This window comes from Euleptes europaea, chromosome 4 (genome assembly GCF_029931775.1).
Source record: "Euleptes europaea isolate rEulEur1 chromosome 4, rEulEur1.hap1, whole genome shotgun sequence".
Classification (NCBI taxonomy): Eukaryota; Metazoa; Chordata; class Lepidosauria; order Squamata; family Sphaerodactylidae; genus Euleptes; species Euleptes europaea.
In genome coordinates, this window is record NC_079315.1 from 5,741,083 (window position 1) to 5,762,842 (window position 21,760).

The 21,760-nt window shown below is 49.4% G+C and overlaps 1 protein-coding gene across 1 annotated transcript; it reads right to left on the reverse strand.

Moving 5' to 3' along the window:
- Positions 1-5,493: 5,493 nt before the first annotated feature.
- LOC130476781 (gamma-aminobutyric acid receptor-associated protein-like 1) lies at positions 5,494-20,551 on the reverse strand. The gene is made up of 4 exons (XM_056848770.1): positions 20,462-20,551; positions 13,130-13,208; positions 10,926-11,044; positions 5,494-5,564 (listed from the first exon to the last, which is right to left on the reverse strand). The coding sequence occupies exons 1-4, from the start codon at positions 20,549-20,551 to the stop codon at positions 5,499-5,501; spliced, it is 354 nt and encodes a 117-aa protein (XP_056704748.1). The 3' UTR covers positions 5,494-5,498.
- Positions 20,552-21,760: the final 1,209 nt, after the last annotated feature.

The following is a 21,760-nucleotide window of genomic DNA, read 5'->3' on the forward strand; positions in this document are numbered from 1 at the left end:
ACCGGGCTTGATTCCCCACTCCTCCACATTAGCGACCAACGCCAATCTGGTGAACTGGATTGGTTTCTGCACTCCAACCCATGAAGCCAGCTGGGTGACCTTGGGCTAGTCACAGCTCTCTCAGCCCCACCTCCCTCACAGGGTGTCTGTTGTGGGGAGGGGATGGGTGATGGTAAGCCGGTTTGAGTCTCCCTTAAGTGATTGAGAAAGTCGGCATGTAAAAAACCAACTCTTCTGTTGCTGCTGTACTGACAAGCTGCTTCCGTCATAGTGAGAGAAATGATGATTTCACTTGGAACTCCTTAAACCCAAGAATCTCAGCCTATTGAAATAGGATTAGCTTGTCTCTTGGGACGTTTCCCTCCATCCCCTCAAAAGTCACTAAGCCACACTGTTAATCATTTCCTAAACGGGCTGATCGAAAGCTTTAGCATATGCAAGTGGAATTATATAACAATTTTTTAAAAAAAAATTAATTCATGTCTCTCACAAGAAGGTATGAGAATATGTTCAGATTTCCCCCCTCCTTTAAGATATGTTTATGTTTTGTACTTTAGATTTATAGTTGAAGGTATAGATTGATACATAATAGCTCTAAAAATTGCTGGTTAATGTCTTGTCACAGTTATGTAAAATGTGTATATGTTATGTGTTTTGTTTTATGTAGTTTGGAAAATAAAAGTTTACTTTTAAAAAAGGCACTAAGCCACTACTTTCTTAATGTATCGTAGGATACCTGCTTTATTCCTGCCTTTCTATCTGCCCCTTGGCTTGCATGTACCTATACTATACATGTCCAAGTTCTTTTCTTTGACTGGGCAAACCATAACTAACCTCCTGGTAGTTTCTGCCCATTTCCCTGTCACTTCCCCAAGCCCTGTCTGAAGCAATGACTGACTTTCCCTCCACCTAGGGTTGCCAACCTCCAGGTACTAGCTGGGGATCTCCTGCTATTACAACTGATCTCCAGCTGATAGAGATCAGTTCCCCTGGAAAAAATGGCCACTTTGGCAATTGGACTCTATGGCATTGAAGTTCCTCCCCTCCCCAAACCCCGCCCTCCTCACGCTCCGCCCCAAAACCTCCCACTGGTGGCGAAGAGGGACCTGGCAACCCTCCCTTCCCCCTGAAGAGGTTCCACTGCCTTTCACTGGCTGATGTCTCTTAGTATCTGCCTACTCCCCCAGTAGGCAGGGATTGGCTGTCCATCACAGATGTCCATACAGATATTGATCCATTGATTCTTATTTGGCTTCATGCCTAGTGCCTCAAACGTAGATGCGAAACTTCAAGAAGCCTTGTAAGTTTAAGCATGTAAACACAGACTTCAAGTTAGAGCGGTTCCTCAGTAGAGCAGGCTTCCTCGGGAGGTGGTGGTAGGCGCCTTCCCTGGAGGTTTTTAAGCAGAGGATAGATGGCCATCTGTCAGCAATGCTGATTCTGTGACCTTAGGCAGGTCATGAGAGGGAGGGCATCTTGGTCATCTTCTGGGCACTGGGTGTGTGGGTGGGGGAGGTAGTTGTGAATTTCCTGCACTGTGCAGGGGGTTGGACTCGATGACCCTGGTGGTCCCCTTCCAACTCTGATTCTATGAATCAGCCTGACTGCAATTTTGCAACATCTGCTTCTCGTGACATTCTATAAAATGAGATATTTGCAGATCTATTGTTTGCTTGATGTCATTCGTACTTAAATCCGAATTTTTAACTTGAGATAAATTGTGACTTACATATATTTACATCACCAAAGAAGGAAAGCGTCCAAATGCGTTTGGCATTTTGGATTAACTGAGTATATGGCAACCATGTTGATCTTGATGAACTAGTTATGTGATAGATCACGATGGGTAAGCCGTGTTAGTAGCAGTGGAAAAGAGCAAGAGTCCAGTGGCGCCTTAAAGACTAACAAAATTTCTGGCAGCATAGGAGCTTTTGTGAGCCACAGCTCTCTTACAGTTCTCATACAAAAGGGATTTCAAAGGGAGATTAGAGAGAATTAAAACTAATAATGAATTGAAACGAATAATGAAGCTCGAATGTATTCTCCTGGATTGAATAGAGATCTGGGGTCCCTGTCTCATTACCAATGCTAATTTCTCCATGCTACTACCCCTCTGCATATCACACCTCCTGCTAATTACTCCTGCTGTCAATTACTTGCTTTTGACATTTACATTGCAATTTTATGTCTATACTTAAGTATGGACTCACTTTCTAGCTGTATCTGAAGAAGTGAGCTGTGACTCATGAAAGCTTATGCCCTGCCAGAAATTGAGTTAGTTGTGTGATACTCACCATACTGGTTTACTGGCTATTTAGCACTGGAGAAATTATTTTTATCATGTTGTATCGCTTACTGTTGACTGTATTTATTATTAAACTATTCTTTTAACTTTGGTTTCTCCATTTATATTTTTGGAATTTGCTCTTTTGAATTCTTTCTGTAGTGTTCCCAATTATCTTTCGGCCTTCTGAAGAGTTGTATCTTCCTTCAGTATCTGGGCTAGATCTTTTTGGTACATGCATTGGATATGTGGAATAGCTTTCTTTGCCTCTGAACTCGAAGGCACGCAAACCCACCTCCTCTCAAAGGGCCTTTTTCCATGGCTGCTGTAGGCTATATTTGGGATATTTTTGGGACAGTTAAGGGAAGAATCCCATCATTTTTTGGCTGTCTTTGGAGTTGAAATTAATTTGAGAGAGCCAGCGTGGTGTAGTGGTTAAGAGCGGTGGTTTGGAGCGATGGACTCTGATCTGGAGAACAGGGTTCGATTCCCACTCCTCCACATGAGCAGCAGAGGCTAATCTGGTGAACTGGGTTGGTTTCCCCACTACTCCACATGAAGCCAGCTGGGTGACCTTGGGCAAGTCATAGTTCTCTTCGAGCTCTCTCAACCCCCCCCCCCGCCCCACCTCACAGGGTCTCTGTTGTGGGGAGGGGAAGGGAAGGCGGTTGTAAGCCGGTTTGATTCTGTCTTAAGTGGTAGAGAAAGTCGCCATATAAAAACCCACTTCTTCTTCTTGGTTTCATGCTTATTGCTGCATATCTTTGGTATCCTGTTAAACAACTTGTGACTCAAGGAGAAAAGCTTAGCAGAACTCCTTTTCACAAATAAATAGAACCCCCCCCCCCAACTCCAAGTTCTACTCCACTTCACGGTCTCTGTTTCTCAAGTAAGTGTTTATTGATTGAGCCAATGCAACATGGACTTTTTTTAATCTTACAAGAACCAGAAGCCGGCTGGAATTAAATGACACAGAAAGAATAATCAACACTGCCTTTCACAAAACCAAGACGAGAGCAAAAATGGGGAAAAAAAGTAAATGCCACAGTCCAGTTAAAATAGAAGTTAACGTAATACTTGGTCATCGCTAGCCCAGAAGGGGGAAGAGGACAAACACTCAAGATCTAGTTCCAGCATCCATTTGCCCCCTCCCCCCCGTAAGAGAGAAGAGCCAGGTGAGCGCAATGGCCCATGCGCTCTTGGACCCCAATGGAAAGCCTAGGCCATGCTGAGCTTCAGAGCATCTGGAGCATGACTCTCAAAGCCAGCCTGGGAATGTAGAGCGCCGGAGCCAGGAGGAAGGGCTGAAAGAAGAATTCAGGAGAGGAAGGGACTTCACACCCCAACCAGAAGCAAGGTTGGGTCTGGACAGCCACAATAAATTCATGAGGCAACTTGTTTTGCCCTTTGCATTAATGCCGCTCAGGAGCGGCACAGCGCTTCTTCCTCCTGTCCTCAACCTCCATGCCTCTGACAGCGTCCTCAAACGCAGTTTCACCGTCTCCCTTCACACCTCTTCTGACACCGCTGAAGGAAAAGCCTGCCCTGCCAGACCACAGCTTTCCCTAGAGCGACGGCTGTTGGAACGGCACCCCAAAGTAGAAAAAGGGGGACTTGGACCGAAGCAGAATCTCACCTGCCAATTCCTCAAACCCACCCAGAGGCCACACTGTTCTTTCCCCAATGCGCCACACATCCTTCCCAGTATCTCTTATAAAATTCCCTCAGACAATATAAAACTCAGAAATTGGGTTACAGCAATCGTATTTTGGCCCCAGTGGAAAAACTGATTAAATTTCAGCAGCAGAAGAAAGAAACGCAATAAAGTGGGACGGGAAGATGGGAGGTGGGATAATACTCTTCTCGAGAGGGCTGTGAGGTACAGATGATAGGAATGAAAGGGCGCAAACCACTTGTGCGTTTGGTCCAGGCCATAAAAGCTGTCACGACTGAAGGAGAAAAGAGAGAAAGGAAGACACACACACCCCTGCCGCCTGCCCATCCCCTGAACGAAACTGGCCTCAACAAAAAGGCGGGGAAAACTTAATCCTAAAAACTGAAGAATTAAGTACCCTGAGGTCAAGAAACAGCATCCGAAAGGGCCAAAATAAATACTAATTAGGAGTGATCATATGAAAATGTACCTATTTATTACAATAAAAACCCACAACTTGTCTAAGGCCTTAATATAGAAATATAGAGGCTTTATTAGGGCCTTAGACAAGCGGTGGATTTTTATAGGGTGTATTAGGGCCTTAGACAAGTTGTGGGTTTTTATTGTAATAAACGTATCAGATACATTTTCATAAGATCATTCCTACTTAGTATTCATTTTGGCCCTTTCGGATGCTGTCAATGAAACTGGCTTCAGGTACTGAGACGGTGCCCGACAAGAACAATCTTTCTCCATACAACGAGGCCGCATGTCACAGCATCACAAAAACCTTCGGGCCCTTTGACGGATGTTGTTGCTGTCTGGGACACCCGAGACCCAATCCATCAGTAACGCCCTGGGAGAAGCGGGTTTCTCCTTATGGCGTGACCGGCTTCAAACCCAAGCCGCTCCCCAAACCCACCTCCCAAATGGAACAGGGGATTCCCTCGGTTCTGTTTTCAGCCGTGAGCGTAATGCGGCCTGGACCAAAGATGCCACAGAAGGTGGAAGAATGAGGGATGCCAGGCCGAACGGGCAAATCGAGGGCAGCAGTCAGGAAGGGATGTCCCACCTTCTGCATGCAGTGGGAGAGAAGAGGGAGAGCAAAAGGGAGCTGTTCTTTAAAAGGGTGGACGAAGCGCCCCTTGGGCAGGGATTTCCATGTTTGCTTAGCATACCCCAGATTCCCTATGGCAGCCTGGCTGCGGTGGGCAGCCTGAATCCCACCAGGGAAACCTCTCGTGCCCCCATCCCCCTCCATGTCCTGGACATTCAGGGGAGGCCCCTTGAGCCCAAAAGAGGGGATGGGAGGGCTGGCAAAGGGTGCTCTCGGTCACAAAGTCTCTCCCCCCACATCCATTAGATAGCCAAACAAAGGCCCAATCTTCCCACCAGTGTTTAAAACAATAGTAATAACAACAAAGGTGTGGCGAAATGATGGTGCATGAAGTATGTGGTTTGTTGTCCAGTTCTTCCTCCTCCTCACGTCCACCCCGCACAAAATCCCTCCTACAAGAGCCCTTTCAGTCCGTCCCGTTTCCGAGGCCCGAACAAGGCGGCTCATTCTCCGTAGACGCTTTCATCACTGTACGCCACGTAGAGAAAATAATCTTCCTCGTGGTTATCCTGGGGGCAAAAGAAAAATGGGGGGGGGGAGAGAGAGAAGGAGGCAGACAGCATTAAACGCATGGGACAGTGCGCTCCTCACACACAAACGCACAACACAAAAAGAGCAGTATCCGAGCTTGGAGAGGTCAAGTTACTGTAAATCCAGAGGAGGCATCAAGTGACTGCATGGAGAAAACTACCCTATGGGAGTCAGCGTGGTGTAGTGGTTAAGAGCGGTGGTTTGGAGCGGTGGACTCTGATCTGGAGAACTGGGTTCGATTCCCCCACTCCTCCACATGAGCGGCGGAGGCCAATCTGGTGAACTGGATTTGTTTCCCCGCTCCCACACACGAAGCCAGCTGGGTGACCTTGGGCTAGTCACAGCTCTCTCAGTCCCACCCACCTCACAGGGTGTCTGTTGTGGGGAGGGGAAGGAAAGGTGATTGTAAGCCAGTCTGAGTCTCCCTTAAGTGGTAGAGAAAGTCGGCATATAAAAACCAACTCTTCTTCTTCTTTTTGGCATGCCCTACTGTAGTGACTCTATCCTGGCTTTAAGTCCTAGTTGGTGGGGGTGGGGGGGACAAAAAGAAGAAGAGTTGGTTTTTATACCCCACTTTTCTCTACCTTTAAGGAGTCTCAAAGCAGTTTACAATCTTCTTCCCTTCCTCTCCCCCCAACAGACACCTTGTGAGGTAGGTGGGGATGAGAGAGTTCAGAGAGAACTGTGACTGGCCCAAGGTCACCCAGCTGGCTTCGTGTGGAGCAGTGGGGAAACGAACCTGGTTTACCAGATTAGCCTCCGCCACTCATGTGGAGGAGCGGGGAATCAAACTCGGTTCACCAGACTGGAGTCCGCTGCTCATGTGGAGGAGTGGTGAATCGAACCCAGATCTCCAGATTAGACTCCGCCGCTCCTAACCACTACACCGCGCAGAGCCACGAGCTTGGACTACGAGGAGGTGTCTTCTTCTACAGACACCCTGTTGGCCCCACAGAACATTGCAAGGAAGGGAAATGAGTTCAAAGATGTCACAGGACAGTCAGCAGCTGGCACCTCCTTTCAAAGAAGGTGTCAGGTCTGTGTCTCAGTTGGTTTCGTTTTACCACTGACCAGCTCTCAAGGACTGTTATGTATACCTAAACTCTTTTGAAGCTGTGGGAACCACAGCGCTGTTTGTGTATTGTAATCTCTTGCTTTTTTCATGCTTTTATATTACCAAGTGCAAGCCAGCAAGCTCCATTGCTGTCACCTTTTCTTTGTGCTCTGTTAACCTATATGACCAGTAAAAACCAACTTCTTTGGACCTGACTGTCTCTGATGTGGTTTCTGGCTCAGATTGGGCCAAGGGCTTACATTGTGACAGCAATCCCTTCATACTTTCTACGACCTGCCTAGCGGGATCCTGGAGGACTTGGATCCCTGGGCCCTGTGCTGGGGTAGTCGACTTGCCCTGACGATCCTACCCTCCCACGGGATGTGTTATTGGAAGCAATACGGACTGATGCGGAAATCAACCGCCTAGTGGAACTTATTCGAGGCCAGTGGCAATCGCTAGCCACGGCACAACCTTGGACCTCTGAGGACTCGGATCAGAATGCCTACCACGACCTTGTGATCCTGGACGGGCTTCTGGATGAAGTACATGCTGCCCAGAACGACCTGGTCACCTTAACTCGCTTGTTGGCGAGGTTAACTTTACAGGAGGCTCAACAGCAACCTTTGGCAGCGTCCCCAATCCGCCCCGCCGTACCCCAAGCCATGGCGGGATCGGCGCCGGAAGGTGTTTCACTGGTGCCAAATGCGGCTGAATGTCAAGCAGAGGCACAACGGACTGCTGTCCAAACGGCGCTACTGTTTGTGGGACTACCTAAGGATACCACGGTAGCCGATCTAACACAGTTGTTGACCCCAACTTTTGGGGCTGGGGCACCCGCGCTAGCGGTCCAGGTCCAACCGCTGCTGGGCAGGGAGTCTGAACCACTCCTCGCCCTTTTGGAGCAGGAGCTCCTGCCGATCGTTACCACGACTGCCGCCTTGAAGCTCAAAGCCGCCCAGACTCTCGTGGACCAAAAGGCAACAGAGGCGGAGGCCAAAGCTCATACCGAACTGGAAAGAGAACAGCAGTTGGCTGCCGAACGGGCGCGAGCGGATGTGCGCCCCAAAGACACCATGCGGACCGGCCCCTCGTTGGGTCCAATGTTTTCTCCGGCTTTTGCTCCGACCCGCACCACCCAACGCGCGCGTCGCCTCGCAGAACGGCTTCAGGGCTCTGACAACTCTGACGAGGAGGACTTGTATGGGGACGGCTCCCATTGGGCCACTGGTCTGCGGTCCAGTCGAGCACGTCGTACGGGTGGTCCTGAGGACGAAGTGCACCTCTTGCGAGCCCAAAACCGGGAGTTATACGATCGTGTAGACCGCCTCCAGGACCAAATGGAACACTTGTTCCAAGAAAATGAGCGCTTGCAGCAGGCACTGACGGCTCCGGCCCAGCTGCTCCCAGCACAGCCCGTTCTCCCTGGCCCAGCAGCACCAGCAGCACCAGTTCACCCACCAGCTCAGCCGGTTGCACCAGCTCACCCACCCGCTCAGCCACCCGCTCACCCCCCGGTCCCTGGAGCCCCGGTTGTACCAATTCCCGAGGCACCCATACAACCGGGACAGCCCATGCCCGGCCAATGGAAGCAGCCTCGGCTGAAAACGAACTATGATGGTTCGCTCGAGACTCTGCCCTGTTTTCTACATCAAGTGGACAGTTACATGAGAGAACAAGGGCAATACTTTCCCACAGAGGATAGCCGAGTTCATTTCGTAGCCTCTTTATTGACGGGGAAAGCAGCTGACTGGATGGTCCTCCAATTTGACACTAGGTCCCGATCTATCCGCTCCCTCAACAATTTTATGTTTGCCTTGCGGAGACGGTTTGAGGACCCCTTTATGGGGGAACGGGCCAAAGCTGAACTGTTACAACTCCGACAGGGCTCCTCTCCAGTCCGGAAATTTGCAGATGAATTCCAGAGACTGGCCAGTAAAATTGTGGACTGGCCAGAGGCCACCCTTATTCATTATTTCAGGGAAGCCTTACACCCTGACAATCTGAACTGGTCGTATATGCGGGTGATCCCGAGAACCTGGAAGATTGGATTTTGCCAGCTGAGGAGGTCAAGAGCCGCCGACGTTTCATTTCCCTGGTCCGACAACAGAACAGAGAAAAGAGCACCCAAAAACCCCCATCAAAAGAGCCGTTTTCCAGCCTGCGAAAACCTACGCGGCCACCTCTGGATCACGAAACAAGATTCCAGAGGGGGGCTTGCCTCATTTGCGGGGAATTGGGCCACTTTGCAGCGGCTTGTCCTCAGCGCCCGGAGACCACTCGCCCCAGCATGCCACCCTGAGCTCGAGGGAGACCTCAACGCAGAGGCACCGCGGCCACCCGCAGCGCAGCGCCGGGACGACCCACACCCTCTGCACCCTATATAGACTGGGAAACTGACACTATTACCTTCGGCAATCGAACGCCCCCAACTCAGCCCCTGCGTTCTTTGTCCAGAAAAAGGAGGGTGACCTACGTTTATGCATTGACTTCCGAAAGCTTAATGCAGTTACCCAAGTCAACGCCTACCCCATACCACTGATTTCAGACATTTGGGGACAATTGCAAGAGGGATGCATTTTCTCCAAATTAGACTTAGTGGAAGCTTATTATCGGATCCGTATCCGTGAAGGGGACGAACCCCTCACTGCCTTCTCTAGCAGTTTTGGAATGTATGAATTTCTTGTGATGCCTTTCGGGTTAAAAGGGGCCCCGGGGGTCTTCATGCAACTCATTAACGAAATCCTCCATGATTTACTTTACCACGGCGTGGTAGTTTATCTGGATGACATCCTCATTTATTCAAAAACCATGGAGGAGCATGTTGCTCTGGTCAGAGAAGTTTTGCAACGTCTGCATGACCACCAGCTCTATGCAAAGCTGTCTTAATGCGAATTTCACCAGGAAAAAGTGACTTTCTTGGGGTACATAATCTCTCATCGTGGCCTTAGCATGGACCCCGCTAAAGTCCAGTCGGTACTTGACTGGACTCCTCCCTCCACCCGCAAACAAGTGCAGCAATTCCTGGGCTTTGCTAATTTCTACCGTGGTTTCATTCCCAACTTTGCTCAAGTGGCGTTGCCAATCACTGACCTCCTGAAAACAAAAGGTAAAGGGGTGTCTGCAACGTTACCCACTGCCAAAATACTTTGGACTGATCAATGTCAATCCGCCTTTGTAGCCCTCAAGCGGCTTTTCACTTCGGAACCTGTACTACAGCACCCGGACCCGAACCAAATGTTTATTGTACAGGTCGATGCGTCCGATGTAGCCATGGGGGGGGGGGTCTTCTCCAGAGAGGACCGGACGGTCTCCTTCACCCCTATGCCTACTTCTCGAAAACGTTTGCGCATGCCCAACTGAACTGGCCCATTTGGGAGAAGGAGGCATCAACCGTCCATCATGCCCTTACACTGTGGAGGCAATTCCTGGAAGGGTCCAGGGTCCCCTTCGAAGTCTGGACAGATCACAAAAATCTAGCTGCCCTCACGGGGACCCATAAACTGTCCGCAAAACAACAGCATTGGGCAGACTTCTTTGCTCAATTCCGCTTTGTTCTTAAACATGTGCCCGGGAAACAAAACGTACTTGCTGATGCCCTATCCAGGTTGCCTCAACACCCAGTAAAAATTGAGTGGCCGACAGACTCTTTATTCACCCCGGCGCACAGAGGGGCCCTGCCCGTACTGGCCGTGCAGACCCGGTCCCAAACCCAACCCCAGCCTGGAAACTGCACAGTGGCCGACAGAGTATCCAACACTAACCCACCGACTCCCTCGCCGGACCCCCTTCCGCTGCCTGTACCTGGCGCCCCGCAGCAACCAGTTTCCCCCCCCCCCATCAATCGCCACCAGCTCCTGATCCACCTTCTTCTGCGGGAGAAGGGGGGGTGATCCTCTCCAATTCCTTCCTGGACTCCCTTCGTGCTCAGTGCTTAGCCGAACTCACTGCCCAGACCCTTTCCCAGGGTTTGCTTGAGCAAGGTGGTTGTTGGTACAAAGACTCGAAATTATACGTGCCTAAGATACTTCGAAGAGAAGTCCTGCACTTGGTCCATGGAGCTAAAACTATATGACCAGTAAAAACCAACTTCTTTGGACCTGACTGACTCTGATGTGGTTTCTGGTTCAGATTGGGCCAAGGGCTTACAGAAGGTGAAAAACTTAACCCAGAACGCTTCTGTTTCGTGGAAGGAGGGGGTGTGTGGAAAGGCAAAGCTGTTCTGCTCAGGACGTGCCAGTCCAGAAGTTTCCCCCCTTACGCAAGGAAGTCAGCCGGCACTTACCTCATACAGCTGCCCCATAGTGGCACTGGTGGGAGGGATGGTGTTGTTGACGAAGAAGAACAGGGCGTCCTCCGGCCTCAGGTGGATTCGCTTCCGGATCAAGAAGTAAAACTGGCCAACTAGAGTCGGCGGGAAGGGAGAGGAAGGAGAAAAGGCCGGTCACAGATTGGCAAGCGAACATAAGAAAAGCCCTGCTGGATCAGACCAAGGTCCATCAAATCCAGCAAGTCTGTTCACACAGTGGCCAACCAGGTGTCTCCAGGAAGACCACAAGCAAGATGACTGCAGCAGCACCATCCTGCCTGTGTTCCACAGCACCTAAGATAGTAGGCCTGCTCCTCTGATCCTGGAGAAGAGGTATGCATCATAAGAACAGAAGGAAAGCCCTGCTGGATTAGACCAAGGCCCATCAAGTCCAGCAGTCTGTCCACACAGTGGCCAACCAGGTGCCTCCAGGAAGCCCACAAACAAGACGACTGCAGCAGCATTACCCTGCCGATGTTCCACAGCACCTAATATAATAGGCATGCTCCTCTGATCCTGGAGAGAACAGGCATGCATCATGACTAGTATCAATTTTTACTCATAGCCATGAATAGCCCTCTTCTCCATGACCACTCCCCTCTTAAAACCTTCCAAGTTGGCAGCCATCACCACATCCTGGGGCAGGGAGTTCCACAATTTAACTATGCGTTGTGTAAAGAAATACTTCCTTTTATCAGTCTTGAATCTGTCACCCTCCAGCTTCAGCAGATGTCCTTGCGTTCTGATATTATGAGGGAGAAAAGCCTTCTCCCTGTCCACTTTCTCCATACCATGCACAGTTTTATAGACCTCTATGTCTCCCCTTAATCACCTTCTTTCCAGGCTAAACAGACCAGGCTAAAAGTGTTTTAACCACTCTTCGTAGGGCAGAAGAGGGAAGAATAGTGAGTGGGCTAACCTTCTGGGGTATCTCCCTCCCTTCCTCCTTCTTTTTTTAAAAAAGAAGAGGTTGTGGCTCAGTGGTAGAGCATCTGCTTGGCATGCAGAAGGTCCCAGGTTCAATCCCCAGCATCTCCAGTTAAAGGGACTAGGCAGGTAGGTGATGTGAAAGACCTCCACCTGAGACCCTGGAGAGCCGCTGCCGGTCTGAGTAGACAATATTGACTCTGAGGGACCAAGGGTCTGATTCAGTAGAAGGCAGCTTCATGGTGTTCATATGATCCAACAGCTACAAATTCCCCCCAAATGCAAATATTAAACTCAGAAGTGAACTTGCTTCAGAACTTAAGTTTCCCACAGATTCAAATCATTTGTGTCTCTTTTAAAACGCTGTTCTAAGAAGAAGAAAGGGGGGGACGACAGCCCAGCCTCTTTTTTTTTTCTTTTGCAGCGGACCTGTTTGCATTTGGTAACTTTAGAGTCTGAAGGCCAGCACTGCTAAAGTGACTCTCAAGAAAAAACTGGAAAATTCACTCTGGTTTGTTCATCCCAGGTGCTGAGAACACTAACTCCCTATGCAGATGCATCTGTCAGAGCTAGGGTTACCAACACTGCATTGGGAAATTCCTGGCAATTTGGGGCTAGAGACTGGGGAAGGGAAGGGTTTGGGGAAGGGAAGGACTTCAGAGAAGTAGAATGCCATAGAGTCCCGCCTCCAAAGCAGCCACTTTCTCCAGGGAAACTGATCCGCATCAGCTGGAGATCAGTTGTAATTCCAGGAGATCCCACCTTGAGGTTGGCATCCCTAGTCATAAGGACATAAGAAAAGCCATCCTGGATCAGACCAAGGCCCATCAAGTCCAGCAGTCTGTTCACACAGAGGCCAACCAGGGGCCTCTAGGAAGCCCACAAGCAAGATGATAGCAGCAGCATCCTGCCTGTATTTCACAGCACCTAATATAATAGGCATGTTCCTCTGATCCTGGAAAGAATAGGTGTGCATCATGACTAGTAGCCATTTTGACTAGTAGCCATGGATAGCCCTCTCCTCCATGAACATGTCTACTCTCCTCTTAAAGCCTTCCAAGTTGGCAGCCATCACCACATCCTGGGGCAGGGAGTTCCACAATTTAACTATGTGCTGTGTGAAGAAATGCTTCCTTTTATCTGTTTTGAATCCCCCGCCAGAGTCTGTGCCCCTCATGTCTGCCTCCACACAGTGCTTGTCGAGAAAGTTCCTTGAAAAGCAAGAGAGAAATTACGCATTGGGGTTCCTTTACCTGTGAGATCGGAAGGGACGAGGTACTTCCTCTTATCCAGGTCAGGTACTCTGGCTTTGGGGGCCTTCTCCACTATCACCTGGATAAGAAAAGAGAGGGGGAAGAAGATCAGCAGATTATCCCTCAAACACTGGCAGCCTTCCCTGCTGCACCAAAAATGCATTTTCCTGGTTGAGGCTAAGCAGGAACGGCTCTATGACAAAATCCAAGGAATGGTGGAACTCCCTGCCCCAGGATGTGGGGATGGCTGCCAGCTTGGAAGGCTTTAAGAGGGGAGTGGGCGCGTTCGTGGAGGAGAGGGCTATCCACGTCTACTAGTAAAGATGGATACTGGTCATGATGCATCCCTATTCTCCCCAGGATCAAAGGAGCACGCCTATTATCTTAGATGCTGTGGAGCACAGGTAGGATAATGCTGCTGCAGTGGTCTTGTTTGGGGGCTTCCTAGAGGCCCCTGGTTGGCCTCTGTGTGAACAGATTGCTGGACTTGATGGGCCTCAGTCTGATCCAGCAGGGCCTTTCTTATGTTAGCTTGCCAATCTGTGACCGGCCTTTTCTCCTTCCTCTCCCTTCCCACTGACTCCAGTTGGCCAGTTTTGACCCAGGTTTCAATCCCCGCTCTTCTATGGAAACTTGCTGGGTGACCTTGGGCCGGTCATGCCCTGTCCGCCTCAACTCCCTCACAGGGTTGTTGTGAGGACAACATGGAGGAGAACAACGTAAGCCTCTCCCCCCACCCTAAATTGGGGAGAAAGGTGGGGTAAAAAGGAAATAAACAAAACAAAAAGATCAGCTGATTAAATGAAATAATTCACGCCCTCAACCCTGCTCCGGTGACACAGATCACTTGCACAAAATCTACAGCCTTCAATAATCCTTCTTAATTTAAATCTCAAAATTTAATAGCTTTTCTCGCTGCAGAAGTTAGGTCCCTGAACTGAAGAAATGTGGGCCTTTTTCTTTTTTTAGCACAGCTTTTAGGCTCAGTCACACTGCTTGGGGAAGAGAGGGAGGGAGGGAAAACTGCACTACATTTGGCTGGGACTCAAAGGATTGTTACAGCCTTTGCATATGCCCTTGAAAGCCACAAACACCCGCTGATCTGGCGTCAGGGTAGGGTTGCCAACCGCCAGGCGGGGCCTGGAGTTCCCTTGGAATTACATCTCATCTCCCGACTACAGAGATCAGCTCCCCTGGAGAAAATGGCAGCTTTGGAAGGTGGACTCTATGGCATGATGCGCCTGCCGGACTTTCTCCCCAAACTACCCAGTCCCCCCCCCCACAAATCTCCAGGAATTTCCCAACCCAGAGCTGGCAACCCTGCTTCAGTGGGATGGGTGGGCCTCTGGGCATGTACTGAACCCCTTCCACAGTGCCGCGGAAACCCCTGACCAAGTTTCTCAGAGGAGGCCAACTGAGCCCCCGGAGTAGGGTTGCCAGGTTCGGGTTATAGGGGCGGAGGCTGAGAACAGCGGGGTTCGGGGAGGGACTTCTATGCCATAGAGTCCAATGGCCAAGGCGGCCATTTTCTCCAAGGGAACTGATCTCTATCAGCTGGACATCTGTTGTTTTTAAGGTTAGGGGTTTTTCCCCTCCTTTGTTGTGACTTTGTGGAACTGTCTGTCAAAGCAAAATGTTTATGATTGCTATACAGATTTGTTTTCTGTTTTCAACTTTTATTTCTTTCCTGGTTCTCAAGATGACAAAAAACTAAAACGTGTAAACAAAGGCAACAGAACGCAGCATTTTGCATTCTCTCTAGTATCGGGTAGAGTCGCAGTTTTGCTTGCTGTCGAAAACTAAGATATTTATAATTTTACGCTCTTCTTAAGCATGCCGAATAGTACCACTTTATAAGCCAAGGTGGACATGATGCATTTGATCTTGTTAAAGGAATTTTAAAAGTTTGGAGCTGATAAGGAAGTAAATACTGCATATATTTTGCGTTTCCATAAAATGTCCACGCGCGTGCCAGAAACTGAAAAGAAAAAACCACAACCTCATCTCTTTCCCATGGCTTTCACATGAACACAGGAAGCTGCCTTATACTGAATCAGACCATCAAGGTCCATCAAAGTCAGTATTGTCTACTCAGACCAGCAGCGGCTCTCTAGGGTCTCAGGCAGGGGTCTTTCACATCACCTACCTGCCTAGTCCCTTTACATGGAGATGCTGGGGATTGAACCTGGGGCCTTCTGCACACCAAGCAGAGGCTCTACCACTGAGCCACAGCCCCTCTCAAGAACATAAGCCATGAGCACATGAAGCTGCCTTATACTGAATCAGTCCCTTGGTCCATCCAAGTCAGTATTGTCTACTCAGACCGGCAGCGGCTCTCCAGGGTCTCAGGCTGAGGTCTTTCCCATCACCTACTTGCCTAGTCCCTTTAAGTGGAGATGCTGGGGATTGAACCTGGGACCTTCTGCATGCCAAGCAGATGCACTACAAACTGGGAAACTTTGCATCTCCCCATAAAACACAGGGAAAACTCCGTACTGGGTGTCTAGCTCTCTGTTCAGAAGGGTTACTAAAAAACCAAACTGGTACACTGTGTCCTGTTTTGCTTCTTTCCCTACACAGCCAGCTTGTGAAACCGTTTCACCGAATCTACTCGCTTTATCTTTTCCAAGGTCTCCTGCCGCTAAGGCAAGGTCGTTCGCCATTCCTTCAAACATTAATCAGACATTTTTACACGCTGCACACGTGATGTCTAGGGAATAAGTTAGGTATGTTGAATGTTGTGATTCAGCTGCAGCAGGAGGATCTGGCTCCTGTCCAGCACAGATTAGACATCTATTTCTTTTTACTGCAAGTTCTCAGTTGGGGGAGGGAAGAGAACCTGGCAACTGAGCCAGCGTGGTGTAGTGGTTAAAAGCGGTGGTTTGGAGCGGTGGACTCTGATCCGGAGAACCGGGTTTGATTCCCTGCTCCTCCACATGAGCGGCGGATGCCAATCTGGTGAACCGGGTCGGTTTCCCCACTCCATCACGTAAAATCACAAAAATCACACAAGGTTGGAAGAGACCACAAGGGCCATCCAGTCCAACCCCCTGCCATGAAGGATCCCACAATCAAAGCTCTCCCGACAGATGGCCATCCAGCCTCTGCTTAAAGACCTCCAAAGACAGGGACTCCACCACCCTCCGAGGCAATGCATTCCACCATTGAACAGCCCTCACTGTCGGAAAGTTCCTCCTAATGTTTAGGTGGAATCGTTTTTCTCTTAGTTTAAATCCATTACTCTGTGTCCCAGTCTCTGAAGCAACAGAGAACAAGCTAGTTCCCTCATTAACATGGCATCCCTTCAAATATTTAAACACGGCTGTCATGTCACCCCTTAACCTTCTCTTCTCCAGACTAAACAAACCCAGCTCTTTAAGTCTCTCCGCATAGGGCATGGATTCCAGACCTTTGACCATTCTGGTCACCCTCCTCTGGACACGCTCCAACTTGTCAACATCCTTCTTAAACTGTGGAGCCCACAACTGGACACAGTATTCCAAGTGAGGTCTGACCAATGCAGAATACAGTAGTAGTATTACTTCCCTTGATCTAGACACAATACATGAAGCCAGCTGGGTGACCTTGGGCTAGTCACGGCTCTCTAAGAGCTGTCTCAGCTTCACCTACCTCCCAGGGGGTCTGTTGTGGGGAGGGGAAGGGAAGGCGATTGTAAGCCGGTTTGATTCTTCCTTAAGGGGTAGAGAAAGTCGGCATATAAAAACCAACTCTTTTTCTAAAGTCACCCAACACATTTTGATTTTCTTCTTTGCATACTTCATCGCCTTGGTTCACATGAACACATGAAGCTGCCTTCTATTCATACTGATATTCTTTTTAAAAGGCCTAGCAGCAAACATCAGGAGGAAAAGAAATCTGAAATAAAGCAATAAATCTCAGGCAAATGTTTTCAGTGAGTGCCTATCTGAATCATGGCCCAGAATATTCACCATATCCTGGAAGGTAAATATCAGAACCAAGCCTCATGACACAAACATTTGAGCCACTTCCTGCTGGGCCTCTTTGGACAAAAATCTTTAAAAACACGACTAAATTTGCAAGTTGTGCTACAGAATTTGAGCAATGTGTTCTGGCCCACATGTCCGTCCTTGAAGTCTTGGATGAGTTAAACTTAAAAGTTTCTACAAACTCCCTAAGGAGCCTTTTGTGGGTCGTTTATGCATGGGTACTCTAACTCATGTTTGCCCCCCCGTTTGTCTCTGTTCCTTGGAGCTATGCATGAGTTTTCCGGCCATTAGAGATGTCCTCGCTGCCAGCCCTCACAAATCCCAGGACTTCCCGTTCCTCTGTTAACCTGATTCTTCCCTCTCCCCTGAGCTCAGCCGGGGTGAAATCCCCATGCAGTATGCAAAAACCCGGGACACCAAAGCTTGGTTTCTATCACAGAAAGCAAGCAGCCAATTACAAAGCAGTGTGTAAAGAGGCAGGGATTCAAATGCTTCCTGCTTCCTTGGAGCTCTTTCTGAGCAGAAGAAAGGCTTTTTAAAAACAGGGTTTGGATTTCTTCCCCCCCCCCCTTTGAGATTGCTCTATTTTTTGTTCTTAAAATGCTTTTTTATGCAGCGATTGGGTTTTTTTGGGGGGGATTTTATCTCACAGCAAGCACTGCAAAGTAAGCCAGTTACAAAGCAGCATTTCAAGGGGCGGGGACTTGATTTGAGCTTGGAGACGGCTGGTACATAGATTCCCAACAGGAAAGTGTGGGTCCAGCCAGCAACGAACCTCAGGTAAAACTCCCACGCATAAATGACCATGATCTAAATCTTGCCTTAGATGGTTAATTTTCAGATCCATTAATGAATTTCCTGTGTGTTTACAGGTGTACCTTTAATTCCACAGAGAATAAGTCAAAATCTCAGCACCTTTGGATGGATGTCAAAACATCAAAACCAAAAAATGCAGATTTTGAACATTCCTGGTAAAGCCGTAAGTACTACTGGGCAGGAAACTGAGACTCAACTAACAGGCCCGAGGGGAAAAGTGTCCTGCCCCTTTAATATAGACTTAAATGTGTGGAAATGGGCAGTTGGAGTTTTTTATGGCAGGCAGGCGAATGACATAACCAGGTAAATAACAGCCCATTAAGGCCTCTCTTAAAAAGACAGGACATTTTTTTTTCTTCAGGAAGCTGGCAACCCTATCTTTAACCCTTTTATAGTTTATAGTTGCAGGCTGTATTGAGGACCATAAAGATTGTTTCACCCTGGCAAAAAGCGACTTCCCCTCCATTATCAGAATGAAATTTAAAATTGTTGGACTCATCCAATGTCAAAATGCCAATTTCTAATGAGATACAAAACAGAAATTGTGTTTACCAAAGTAGGGATACTGGGGAGAAGTGGGAACAGTTGAGAAATATTTTTCCTGTATAAAGATTATATCCTTTTTATACAAATCACCAAATGGACCTCAGATTCTGACATTCCCTGTAACAGAAGATGTGATTTGCCTCATTTTCCCCATTTGCAAAACAGGAATGACATATTAACATAATGTTCACTCTGTAGGAACCAGGAAGGGTAAGGAAAAGAACTCCAATGTCCCCTTGTGGACAAGAACAAAGTGAAGATGTACCAGTTCGGTTTCTGTGAAGACCTATTATTTTGATCTCTGTGAACAACTGGAAAAAACCAAACCATTAAGAGGAAACATGTTTCAAAACTGCAGCCAAATATGTGTCAATATATTATTTTGGGGTGGATATTCCATGTGAATAAGTGATCTCTCTCTCTAGTTTTATTCCACCCTTTCCCCATGGACTTCCCCCTCCTGTTTTATCCTCACAACAACCCTGCCAGGTAGATTAGGCCAAGCAAGACCAACCAGCCCAAGGTCACCCGAATCGACCCTCTTACCACTACACTAGTTCCCACTGAAGTTAAGCCCTGGTGAAGCCAACTGCCCCAGCTACCGAGGCTCTGGCTGGGGTGGAAACACACTGTGTTTGGAAAGCAGTATGTGCGCATGTCGGACTGAGAATTCTGTAGAACATACTAACAATAAAGGCAGGTGGGGGAAGAGTTGGCAACCCCCCCCCCCCCACAAACCTCTTCTCACAGGGACTCACAGCTAGTCCAGTTTAACTCCTCGTGAAATCAAGGATGGACATTTGTAATATGCTCCCGAGCAGACGGGTTTAAGCAACTGCCTGGAGAAATCCGTCCTGCCCCTTTAAGAGAGGCCTACGTGGGCAGCCGAAGATTCCAGGGCAGGAAGGTAAACACCACCAAGTGGTAAATAACATCTCATTAAAGCCTCCATTAAAGGGACAGGACTTTTCTTTAATCTCCAGGCAAGGTTGATTGTTACTTATTCATTTCCTGGCAATCCTGTCCGTGGATGAGTCCGCAGAAAAAAATGCCACCCTTGACTTTGCCAACTGGGTGCCATCTTTCCAGGAGACGTGACTCGGCAGGCCCGTTTATTCAGGGGAGGTTTTGCCTTGGGTTCTCTAGATGTACATTTCCCCATCCCAATGCCCCAAACGCAAAAACAAGCCCCCCCTGCACCGTTTTGAGCATTCAGATGGGGAAAATGTGCAAATCAAAGGCAAAACCTCCCATGCATAAAGGGCCTGGCCCTCAAGACCCCCTAGAAGGGGCAAGCTGTCAATCCAGGTCCAAGAGGGGTCCAACCCCCAACCCCCAGGAATGGCTCCTTCCTAGACAACTCCGGCTCCTCCCCCCCCCCTTTGAAGGTTACTGCATTAACACTGCCTTGTCCTTCCGACTCCATCTTTATTGCTGGCAGGGGGGAAGAAAGGAGGGCGAAATACAATTCTCGCAGCATCCCGATCACCTGGGCAAGATGCAATGCCCCATTTGGGAAACAAAGGCAGCCAACGCCCACCCAGGGTTGCCAACTGCCTAGAAGGGGAGGGGAATACGGGACTTAATAGGCTACTGATCCCCACCCTATGGAAACCTCCACCCCTTAAGCCTACATTAAGGCGACATTATTCCCCAGGCCGGCCGGGCCCCCCGAGACGCCCCTCTACTGGTACGGCAAGGAAGGCAGCACCGTCTGGAAAGCGGGCCCACGGAACACGCATCCTCCAGGTCACCCCATCCACACGTGCGTTTTTGTATTTCGTTTGCAAGCCCGAGTCGGACGGCAGGGAGCGAGTTTAGGGCAAGCAGAAGGGAGGATCTGCCTGTCCTTTCCATGGCCAGGGACACGGAACCCCCCGCGCACGTCTGGACGACCCTCGGTGCAGGGAAGGGAGAGTCTGCCTGTTAAAAGGCCAGGGACACGGGACTCCCCGAGCACGTCTGAACGGCCCCGGGTCGACGCAGCGGCCCCGCCACTCACCGGCACCCGGTCGGGGTACTTCTTGCGGATCTTCTCCCCCTCTTTTTTCCGGTACTCGAACGGGTGGTCCTCCTTGTACTGGAACTTCATGGCTGCCCTCGGAGTCCGCTGCGCTTCGCCTCTGCCGCCTCCCCCCCGACGGCGCCGCTCAGCTGATCGAAGGCGGCGCTTCAATCAGCCGGGGCATTGTGACGTCACGGCGATACATTCGAAGCCGCCCCCTTTCTTCTTTCCGGGCCGTACCATCTCCGCCCCGGGACGCGGGGGGGGGGGAAGCAGAGGAAGGAATCTCCCCCCTCCCGGGCCGCGCTTCCTCGCCGATGCCTTCCCCCCCCCTTGTTGGTACCCGGCCACGCAGGGCGAGGGACCCACCTGCCACGATGATCTAATTTTTGCTCTTGGCAAAAGGGAGGGGGGGGACCGATGACGAGTGTTTTTTGTGTGACCTCCCCCCCCCAGTGATCAATGGAGCAATCCCTGCGCGGCTATTGATGGAAAGGGGGGCTCGGAGCTGCTTCCTCCCCACGTCCAGGATAATAATTTTTTTAAAATTTTTTTTTAACATTAACAGATCACTTCAGGATACAATAGTTCCATATTAACATACCACACCCTCATTAGCACATTATCTTGATACTTACAGGACAATGATTAGCACATTACCTTTGATACTTTTTGCAGGACAATGATTCAGCTCAAACCCAACCCCTTTCTGACTATATATTACTTTTCCTACACACTTGGCACTGAGACACACTGTCCTTCAGTGTTACTCCTCTGAAGATGCCTGCCACAGCTGCTGGCGAAACGTCAGGAAAGAAAATACCAAGACCACGGTTACACAGCCCGGATAACCTACAAGAACCAATGAACTCTGACCGTGAAAGCCTTCGACAATATTTTTTAAAAAGCGTTTATTGGAGTGTTTGTCACTTAGAAAGGGACGGATCACCCTTGATGTGCATCCTCTGCGCAAGTACCATACAGTTGCCAGGTCCCCCTTCGTCACCGGCGGGAGGTTTTGGGGGCATAGCCTGAGGAGGGTGGGGATGCCATAGAGTCCAATGGCCAAAGCGGCCCATTTTCTCCAGGGGGGCTGATCCCTATCGGCTGGAGGTCAGCTGTAATAGCGGGAGATCTCCAGCTAGTACCAGGAGGTTGGCAACCCTACCTTACTACAACCCTCTTGGAGAGTTTTAGATGGTAACATGCTCAAGGAAGTCCACACAGTAAGCTTCACGGTTAAGAAACTGAACATTTTCCATCTCTAGTTTTCACCACAGTAAGGAAGATGCAAAA